Source organism: Galeopterus variegatus, unplaced genomic scaffold (assembly GCF_000696425.1).
Source record: "Galeopterus variegatus unplaced genomic scaffold, G_variegatus-3.0.2 Scaffold1239, whole genome shotgun sequence".
Classification (NCBI taxonomy): Eukaryota; Metazoa; Chordata; class Mammalia; order Dermoptera; family Cynocephalidae; genus Galeopterus; species Galeopterus variegatus.
This window is the reverse complement of record NW_007727350.1, coordinates 51,351-61,688: the sequence shown is the minus strand read 5'-3', so window position 1 is coordinate 61,688 and position 10,338 is coordinate 51,351. Positions and strand designations below refer to the sequence as shown.

Here is a 10,338-nt window from a genome sequence, read left to right as displayed (position 1 = left end):
TTCGACTTGCTGTTTTAGCTCTGTTTAAGGCAAAAGTGAGCTGAATGTTCCAGAGAAGTCTCTTGACTCTTAGATAAGGCTATTCTTCAACACATAAGTTTAGGCAAAATTGTCTTATGAAACTCTCACATGCCTAGTGCTCTAGCCAGGACCACTTGACCATTTCACTTGATTCCTATCAAGGATTCTGTAAGATGTAAAAGAATGATGCTGGGTTCCCAGAGAAAATATATTCCTAGTTCTTTAAAGATTCAAGAATTCAGAGCTTTACTCTTACCATGACCCAGACATGAAGGGAGATGCTGAGGGCTAAGTACACAGCCGTCAGGATGATGGTTCCTTTGAATTTATGGAACAGGAGATTGACCAGGCCAGCCTGGAAGACGAAGGTGTTGAAGAACATGAGGAAAATGATGATGATGTTGAAGAGGACTGCAATATCCTGGATGCTGCGGACACATAAAACAAATACGGCCGAATGAAGGCCTGCGTCAGGACCCAAGAGCTGGCCCTAAGTCCTGAGGGACACCATATAATCTGTACTTCCCTGTGATAATGATGATGATGTTGAAGAGGACTGCAATATCCTGGATGCTGCGGACACATAAAACAAATATGGCCGAATGAAGGCCTGCGTCAGGACCCAAGAGCCAGCCCTAAGTCCTGAGGGACACCTTATAATCTGTACTTCCCTGTGATAAGGTCATCTGAAACCCTCACAGAGACAGCATGGGCTTTGGGACCCACATGACATCAGTTGAGTTGCAGTCCACAGACAAAGTTTTCCTGCTCTGACACTCTTAACTCAATAAACCTACTATGTACTTTCAAGAAGCTAGTTTCCTTCCTATGTCCAGAAAATGCCAGCCCTATCTGTCAAATAACCTGGTCCTGTCAGGCAATTTCATCTAGCAAGACAACAATGCACTTCCTTTGATCTCTGCAGGGCCAGTGCCTTCACGCCATTCAAGTCCAATTCATATATCCCCCTTCAGACTTTCCTTTAACCCTGCTCCCTAAAGTAGCTCTCCCCTCCCTACCCCAGCTACTTAATATTCATTGTATGACATCACTATTCAAGATTATCTTATTTTTCTTCAGGTAGTCATTGTCTCTCTCCAGCCAAAGTCACCTGTCTTTCAATGGAAACCTCATGAAAGTAGAAACTTGTCAGGGTTACCACTGCAACTAGAACACTGTCTGGCGGGCCAAAGAATACTGTTGAATGAAGGAAGACCATGTCCAGGACTGTGGTTTTCAGCTTAGAAAATGCCTCATGGAATCTATAAATCATTTTGGAAGCTAAATGCCAACAACTTCTGTCCTACGGATTCATACATATTATTAATATTATTGCCCTGTAATCCTATTTTGTAGTCCTCTTTCATGGCAAAGACAATATTTCTACTCACAGATGGAGAAAATGACAGTCAGCAGTCTGACCTAACTTCCTATGTGAACTGGTCTCCTTATCCCCAACTCTTCTTAGAAGCATATAAAACAGGATTTCTGACCATGTCTGTGTGCCATGAGGAACACAGCACAACGTTTAATTTTATTCTCCCTGATATTTCTTTATTAATAACTTAAAAATGCTAAATCACTACTGTCAGGGCCTTCAGACTGCTTGGGTTCAGCTTTCTAAACCCACCCACTGAACTCACATGAAGAGCACCAGCTGGATGACCGGAGCCATTCGGAGCAGTTCTGAGAAGGAATTGACAAAGAGGTCATAGGAAAGCAGCAGGAACTGCAGGGAGAGCACCAGGCTGTAGTTACTGGTCTGAAGCATCTTCCTTCTTCTTTCTTGGGTCCTCAAGGGCACATTCCACAGTTCCAGAGAAAACAACTCCTGGTTCTCTTCCCAGCACTGTGGGAGAGGTGTCTAGTTCCTCTGAATCAGAGCTGTTTCCCTTGCTCTAAGGCAAAGGCCTGTTGGGGAAAAAAGGAAGCAAGTTTAGAAATTCATTAATACAACAAACACTTACTGAGGAATGGTGTGCCTGGCACCATTTCAAGTGCTTGAGATATGTTAGTGAACAAAACCAGCAACCCCAAAACCCCAACTAGTCACTCTAGGGACCCTTCCTCTCAAACCTTTCTCCATGCCTGGAACCTTCTAAATACAGTGCTCTTTCTTACCAAAGGAATCTAGTGGTACTACAGAGAAGAGTGACTGACTGCCTGGTCACATAGTAGTAGTTTATAGTAATAATAAAAATTAGCAGCAATAGCTTTGGCATAAAACCCAAACCAAAATAACAATAGCAGCAGCAGTGTATGTATCACTTACAATGTGCCAGGGACTGTTTTAAGCACTGGCATTATTTAAACCTCACAATAATTTCATGAGGTAGAAGATACATTATTTTCTCCATTTTACAGATGAGAAAACTGAGGCCCAGAAAGGTAAAATAATTTGTCCAAGGTCACATAGCTAGTAAGTGGCAGAGCTAGTAAGATTCAGATCTAGGCAGTCTGGGTCCAAAGTCTAGTCTCTTAACTACTGCAGTAAGCTGCCTCTTACATAACTGACAGGCTGACATGTATCTGGTGGGAAAAATGTCAGCACAGAAGTGGGAGGTGGTATAGGCAGGAAAAACTGAGAGGAAATAGTGCTCTCCTGTAAAGCCAAGTTCAAGGTTAGTCCTGTAAAGTTCAAAGTTATGGTAGCAACACAGTGTCACCAGGTAAGGGGAGCTGGGCCTTTATTTTCATATATTCCAAGACCCACGAATTGCCTTGGGGGTGTTCTGTGACCCTGCAGCTGGATCAAATCTATAAACAAAGTTCAAAATGCTTTGAAGTGTTGGAGAATGAGTACGTTAGCATCTGTGAACTGTCTGAAAATTTACAAACTTTTCATATCTGTAACTTTACTGAATCCTACAACCATCTTGAGAAGCAGCCATTATCATGCATATAATCCCCATTTTACACACAGGCTCTGAGAGATGAAGGCACGTGCTCCATCTCAGTTGATGGCGAAGTCTCACCTTGCTGGATGTACGACCGACCCTGGTTTCTCTGAGCCCGGGCTCCCCATTCATTAAATAAAACCGACAAGAGCCGGCCCGTGGCTCACTCCGGAGAGTGGGGTGCTGATAACACCAAGGCCACGGGTTTGGATCCTATGTAGGGATGGCCGATTCGCTCACTTGGGAGAGCGTGGTGCTGACAACACCAAGTCAAGGGTTAAGATCCCCTTACCGGTCATCTTTAAAATAATAATAATAATAATAATAATAATAATAATAATAATAATAATAATAATAATAATAATAATAATAATAATAATAATAATAATAATAATAATAATAATAATAATAATAATAATAATAATAATAATAATAATAATAATAATAATAATAATAATAATAATAATAATAATAATAATAATAATAATAATAATAATAATAATAATAATAATAATAATAATAATAATAATAATAATAATAATAATAATAATAATAATAATAATAATAATAATAATAATAATAATAATAATAATAATAATAATAATAATAATAATAATAATAATAATAATAATAATAATAATAATAATAATAATAATAATAATAATAATAATAATAATAATAATAATAATAATAATAATAATAATAATAATAATAATAATAATAATAATAATAATAATACCGACTGCCATCATTAGGAACCAGCACCATAATAAACTTGTCAGCCGAGTTAATTTCCTCTAATCCTCGCAACAACTCTGCAAGATGGGAAAGAATTACCCCCATTCTACAGGCAAGTACATAGAGTCAGAGTTCAAGTCCTTCCTCCAGGTCGCAAGTGAGCAGAGCCAGCATTGCTAACTAGATGTGACGCCAAACCGCTGCTCTTAAGCACTGCTTCCCAGGCCGCCCCGAGGGCCGCTGTGAGGGGCCGTTCTACAGAAACGCCCGCCGCTCTCTCCAGGTGAAGGACGCTCATGCCTCCCCCTTAGGGCAGTGTGAGTCGCACGGGAATCCACTGCTCTCTGCCGCCCTCCCTTTGTCCCCAGAGCAGTTTTCCTCACCCTTCCCAATCCACTTAAAGTGGGGTTGCCTTGGCATAAAACCCAAACCCAAAGCAATAACAACAAACATTGTGACTTCTGGTCACTGTGCCCACTCCTCATCAACCACTCACCTCAGAGAGACCCCAGGTCGGTTGTCATGGGGACACCATGCTAGCTTCCGGAAACCGGCTTTACATTCCGGAAGTAGATGGCGGACGCGGGCTCCGCAAGAGGCGTGTGGGCCGGATTGTCCTCGGCTTTCTCTCCCGCGCTACGGCCGGCCCGGGCGCCATGTTTGGGCCATTGCTTGCTTGGGCCCGCCCTGCTGCTGGCCCTCTCAGCGTCGCCGCCCGCTCATCAAGGCCTCCCGCCCATGCCGCGCCGGCCTTGCTGAGGGCTTGCCGCGGGCTGGAGACTTCGTGTCAACCTGAACATTTCTGCTTTCTCAGGATGGGGGCCAGAGGCCAGGGCAGACGCGTCGCAGCGCTCCTGGTCCCTGACCCCTGGATTGAGGAAGGAACGCCCGCGAAAGAACCGGAGTTGGGGGACCGGCTCTTCGGCGCGCTGGGCGGAGGCGAGCCCGGGACTCCGGACTTCATTTCCCAGGCTGCCTCGCGCGCGACCGGAAGTGCTTCGAGCCTATAAGAACGAGGCGGCTCGCAGCGCTCGACTCCGGGTTGGCGGTGCGAGCCGGGAGCGGTGGCTCGCAGTCTGTTCCCCAGCTCCCAGGAACCTCGGGAGCGGCAGGTCCGGCGCCGGGTGGTGAAAGGCAGGTGTCGGAGACCCCGTATCCGCTGTGTCCCACTGTGGTCAGGGGTGAGAGAGAGTCCGGGCTGGGAGTTCAGGGTCCTGGGTTCCAGTGCTGGTTCCGCTACCACCTCGCTTCGCTCGACCTCAGTTTTGTCTTTTAGGAAATGGACACCATTCTCCGCGCCCTTCCTTCCACAGGTGGTGGTTGTAAAGGCACGGAAGCTCTTCGGAAGGCGCAGAAAGCAGGTGGAGCCCCTCGCCCGGATTTTCACCCAGTGTTAGCTGGGACCAGGCGCCCAGCAGAGGGGTGAGGGATTGACCCCCGGGTGCCTGGAACTGTTCTTAGCCAGACCCGAGCACAGTCGAAAGGTCTGTAATCACTCGTGTTAAGGAGGACCTTGCTTACCTACCTCCTGGCTGGAATATTAGACCCTTCACTCTTGAGTCCTGACTTTACAGAAGCTACCATTGGAAATAAGCAATCCTCGGAGCTGAGAGGGAGTGGACCTGAATTCCTGTACCAGTTCTGCCACTCACCTTGGCAAAGTCACTTGCCTTGTTTGGGGCAACAAACTACCACCTACAGGCCAAATCTGGCCTGCCTGAATGATTTTTGACTGTTCAAATGATAAAATGAAAAGGATAATATTTTGTGATGTGAAAATTATATGAAAGTCACATTTCAGTGTCTATATGTAGAGTTTTGTTGGAACACAGCCATGCTCATTTGTTGAGAGACTGTATATGGCTGCACTTGTGCTAGGTCAGCAGAGTTAGTGACATAGTTGTGAGAGAGACCATATCACCTGCAAAGTCTAAAATATTTACTGGCACTTTACAGAAGTGAGGGCAGAGCGGGAGACTAAACTGTGGTGAGCACATCCTGAAATCATAGCCCAGCCTGCTCTCTTAGCACAAGTGAGAGGATATTCTGAGCATTTGCATTGCAGTTTTCACTGTGTTCTTCCTTTCCCCTACTTTTGCTCTCTATTTCAGGGGGAGGGAGGGCTTACCTGTGTACTCTTGAGCAGAGCAGTATAACTTTACAGCCTTCTGTCAGGGAAGTTTCTCCATTGTCTATTCTAAGTGTGTCACAGAGCAGTAGTTTAGGACCTCTTCTAGGAGTGCGGATCCAATCCCTTTTGGATTATATTTACTTAGCTTTTTCTTTTTACAAAGGAAAAAAAGTTGTGGGTATTGTCAGATGGGTGGAGACTATAGACCAAGAGCTCCTTAATGCTGACTTAACTTTTCACTGGGGGTGGTGGGTGTTTTAACTGAATGTCTGATGACCCCAGACTTTCTGACCTTGCAGAAATTGAGGGGGCAGCTCCGAGGCTGGGTAACAGATCTCTGAGCTCAGTACTTGAGTCGCAATGCTTCTCAGAAGCTAGCGGCATAATTTTCTCCTGTCAACCTCATTGAAGCTTGTTTTTTTTCCCACAGCCCTCCGACCTTTCTTTCTCAGAGATTTTTGCCCAGTGTCTCTTCCTGGTTAGGTAGACGCCTGGCATGGGAATAGCTGGCATGGCATGGAATCGGGACCACTGAGAGGCCTGGGTAGGTACAGGGACCATGAGTTTCATGTTTTTGTTAGTAGCTAGGATGAAATGCTGTCACAGCAGTAACTAAGAGTATAATGCTTGACTCCCCACAATGTCCTTACATACATTTTCTCACTTGACCTTCTGACAACCTGTGGTCAAGGAAAGAGCATGAGCCTTGAAGCCAAACAGACAAAGGTTTGAAACTCTTTTTCCGCTTACTGGGTCCTAATGCTAGTAACTTAATCTTTCTGGGCTTAGTTTCCTCATGTATAAAATAGGGATGATATTCCTCACAGGTTTGTCAAGAGGAGTCAGCGGGATCATGTGTGTAAGGTTCCAGTGCTTATGCTATTCAGTGTTCAGTAAATAGTATTATTATTGCTATCTATGCCTCTCTTTCAGATGAGAACACCGAATGCTGCAAATGTTAAGTGATTTGCTCAAGGTGCCCAGTTTGTAAGAATTGGAGCCTAAGCCACCACTCTGTCAGCCTACCACTAAGTGTAAAAGTAAGGAATCAAGTGTTTTTTGGAAGTTATTGGCTATTTCTTCTGTCTGGTAGCTGGTTCAGAGTGAGGGATCTCAACTGCAAGAAGCCACATTGTTGCCTTCTTGGTGTGAGTCCATGGAACAGGGTGACTGTCTTGAGGCCTGGGCCCATGCTTCCTACATAGTAGCTGAAAGCAGGGGTAGTCCTGTAGTTCTGCCCACTTTCCTGGCTTTTAAGAGTAGCCGCTCAGAGGTTTAGGCATTTGCCATGCCTGAAACCAGAGTTGGTTTTGGAGTTTATCAAGTACACCTGGAAATCTCAAAATAAACTTTTTGCTTTGTAGACCGTGAGTTCTTGCTTCCTCTTTTTTCCTCTGGACTTTCCCCAGAGGAAGAGAAAGCAGAAGTCTCAGGCCTGGAGGCAGCTGAAGGGTATCACCCAATTCAAGATGTGGAGTGTGGGGACTCTGGAGTGAAGGCCTGATCTTACATCCTTAGTGAGGATTAGCCCCACAGTATTCACCATCTGGGGAAGGAAAACTTACTGACTTTCTGGTCTAGTGAGGGGAGACTAATCCCAGGGCTCTGGGCCCAGAGCTTTGTCATTTGGCCGCAGCTGAGAAGACCCTCTCCAGGGCCAGCCATAGCCCTGAGCTCGCTGCTCTGTGCACTACCAGAAGCTGGGCTGGGCCTTCACTTATTGGCCATAACCAGAGATCAGGCCCACCCAGCCATTGAGGCCTCATGGGGTGGTGCCCAGGCTGATGGTAGGGGAACTGAAGTAAGAAGATTCCATCCCATGGGCCAAGAGTGAGGTCAGTGTTACCTCACTCAGCCAGTGTGTGGGTGGACCCGAACCATTGGGGACATGTGGGCTTCTTCTAGGAGTGATTGATCAGAATGGCTTCAGGATGGTTTTACCTGTCCTGCCTGGCGCTGGGGTCCCTGGGCTCGCTGTGCATTCTCTTCACCATCTGTTGGATGCAGCACTGGCGTGGTGGCTTTTCCTGGGATGGCAGTATCTACACGTTCAACTGGCACCCGGTGCTCATGGTTGCTGGCATGGTAGTACTCTATGGAGCTGGTGAGTAAGAGGGAGGTGTGGGAGGTGTGATATGGTCCAGGCCTGGATGGGGCAGTGCTTTCCATCTCCAAGGCTGGCCTTTGTCAATGTTGCATTTGGGGTTGTAGGGTTAGGGTGAGTTGGTCTGTCACTGGGCTTAGCTGTCATTTGGGAGAAGAAGTGGTAAGAATGGGGGCATCTGAGAAGGGCAGCTTCACAGGTACTCTAGGACAAGGGTCGGCCAACTTTTTCTGTAAAGGGCCAGATAAGTATTTTGGGCTTTGTAAGCCATGTGATGTATGTTGCAACTACATTCAACTCTACCATTGTATTGTGAGAGCAACCACAGACAACACCTAAACATATGAGCATGGCCGTGTTCCAGTAAAACTTTATTTAAAAAAATAAGTGGGAGGCTACATTTGGCATGTGAGCTATAATTTGTCCTCCTCTGCTCCAGGGAACAGGAGGTTGAAGCCTCTCATGGTAGAGTTAGGCCCTTGCTTACTCTTCCTGGACCCATCTTTTCTTTTTTTTTTAAAGATGACTGGTACAGGGATCTTAACCCTTGACTTGGTGTTGTCAGCACCACGCCCACCCAGTGAGCGAACCAGCCAGCCCTCTATAGGGATCCGAACCCATGGCCTTGGTGTTATCAGCACCACACTTTCCTGAGTGAGCCACAGGCCAGCCCTTCCTGGACCCATCTTTGTCCTATACATTAAAATCTGTGCCTTGGAGCCCAGGTGAGCCTCATTTTTCCCACTTGTAAAATAGGAATAATGATGACATTGATAATAGCAGCTTACCACGTGCATCTCACATTTGTCATAGTATTTTGGTCCTATAACAAGCTTGTGAGGTGGGCTCAATTGTCATCCGCATTTTACAGATGAGGAAACAGCTAAGAGGCAGAGCCTAGATTTGGATCTAGGTCATCTGACTTTAATGCCTGTGTTCTTGATAACTAACCTCAGTTGTGAGAACAGAGTGTGATGAAGTAATGAATGTGACAGTGCTTTTTAGCCTGCAACATGCAGCTGCATTTATCGTAATGACAGAATGGCAGGTCCAAGAAACCTGCTTCTCTCTTTAACTGGCCCTTGTCTCCTCCCTTCATGGCTGTTATCCGAAAGACGATAGGAGGATAGAAGATGCTGAGGAGTTGATACCAGTGTCCTAACATTTCCTTCTTCCTTGTTGGGCGGCAGTGTGGGATTGTCTTGGGGTAATTCCCCTGATGTGTGGGTGAGCACAAGGGGAAGAGGCCGAGCCTCTGGACTGCTCTCTCCTGCAGCGTCGCTGGTGTACCGCCTGCCCCAGTCGTGGCTGGGGCCCAAGCTGCCCTGGAAACTCCTCCACGCAGCCCTGCACCTGATGGCCTTCGTCTTCAGTGTTGTGGGGCTGGTTGCTGTCTTTAAATTTCACAACCATGCAAGTGTCAGCAACCTCTACTCCCTGCACAGCTGGCTGGGCATCACCACCGTCCTCCTCTTTGCCTGCCAGGTGGGTTCTCTCCACCCTCCTCTTCTGGGTTCCTGCTGCCAGGTCTGGCAGCCATGGGCTCTGGCTGGGGCTTCACTTGCATCAGCACCAAAATATTCCCCTGCTCATTGCCTGGGGAGGGCCTTGCAGGGCATGTCCTGTAGAATCAGCAGTTTAAAGGGCTGTGGGAGGTTGGTGGCTTTTCAACTTACCGTTCATTTTACCCATCACATTGCCCATCTGTTGTCCCAGAGCCCACTGTGCTTACTTTGTCATAGTACATTCCATGTTGGCTCTAACCAGCCGTCTCCTTGTACTTCCCCACTCTGGTTCACCTTTCTGTGAACCAGAAGCAATTCTAGAAGTGGTGCCTTATTCTGATGTCAGTCCTGTACTGTGAGGAGTTTTGTGAGCAAGGACTGGAAAGAAGCAGAGACGGGCCGGCCCGTGGCTCACTCGGGAGAGTGCGGTGCTGATAACACCAAGGCCCCGGGTTCGGATCCCATATAGGGATGGCCGGTTCGCTCACTGGCTGAGCGTGGTGCTGACAACACCAAGTCAAGGGTTAAGATCCCCTTACCGGTCATCTTTAAAAAAAAAAAAAAATTAATTAATCTGCTTATTTTTTCCCTGGGAGGCAATATTAGATCAATGATTTTCATACATTTTTGAAGTATCTCACATTAAGACATATGTTTTACATTGTGACCTAGTACATATATACACATATAACTGAAAAATATCATGAAATAATGTTTACTCTCTACATGTTCTTGGCTAATTTTCTGTTCTATGCTGAAATCTTTAAAATTTCTGGTCATGATAAACTAAATTGATTTGACAACCCATTAAATTGTTGTAACCAGTGGTTGGAAATACTGGTATAGGGTTGAGAATACAAGACCTGGGTTTGTAATTCTGCTCCAAGCTTGTGTTTTTGTTATCTTACCATGTCTCATCTTTCTTTTTTTTTTTTTTTAAAA

The 10,338-nt window shown here is 45.9% G+C and overlaps 2 protein-coding genes across 3 annotated transcripts in view; one reads left to right on the top strand and one right to left on the bottom strand.

Moving 5' to 3' along the window:
- TMEM138 (transmembrane protein 138) overlaps positions 1–4,506 on the bottom strand; it is a 7,008-nt gene extending 2,502 nt beyond the window's left edge. The window contains exons 1-3 of the mRNA XM_008575782.1: positions 4,153–4,506; positions 1,665–1,932; positions 278–449 (exon numbers count right to left, since the gene is read on the bottom strand). Coding sequence (XP_008574004.1) covers positions 278–449; positions 1,665–1,792 — 300 coding nt within the window. The 5' untranslated portion in view covers positions 1,793–1,932; positions 4,153–4,506. The remainder of the gene's footprint in view (positions 1–277; positions 450–1,664; positions 1,933–4,152) is intronic.
- A 280-nt stretch (positions 4,507–4,786) lies between these two features.
- The window catches only part of LOC103592902 (cytochrome b ascorbate-dependent protein 3), a 9,977-nt gene continuing 4,425 nt past the window's right edge, over positions 4,787–10,338 (top strand). The window contains exons 1-6 of one of the 2 annotated variants that reach the window (XM_008575781.1): positions 4,787–4,837; positions 4,970–5,140; positions 6,218–6,331; positions 6,721–6,827; positions 7,693–7,891; positions 9,168–9,376. In XM_008575781.1, the coding sequence (XP_008574003.1) occupies positions 7,708–7,891; positions 9,168–9,376 (393 nt within the window). In that variant the 5' untranslated portion in view covers positions 4,787–4,837; positions 4,970–5,140; positions 6,218–6,331; positions 6,721–6,827; positions 7,693–7,707. Of the gene's footprint in view, positions 5,141–6,217; positions 6,332–6,720; positions 6,828–7,692; positions 7,892–9,167; positions 9,377–10,338 lie in introns of both variants that reach the window. The other variant, XM_008575780.1, reaches the window with a different exon arrangement.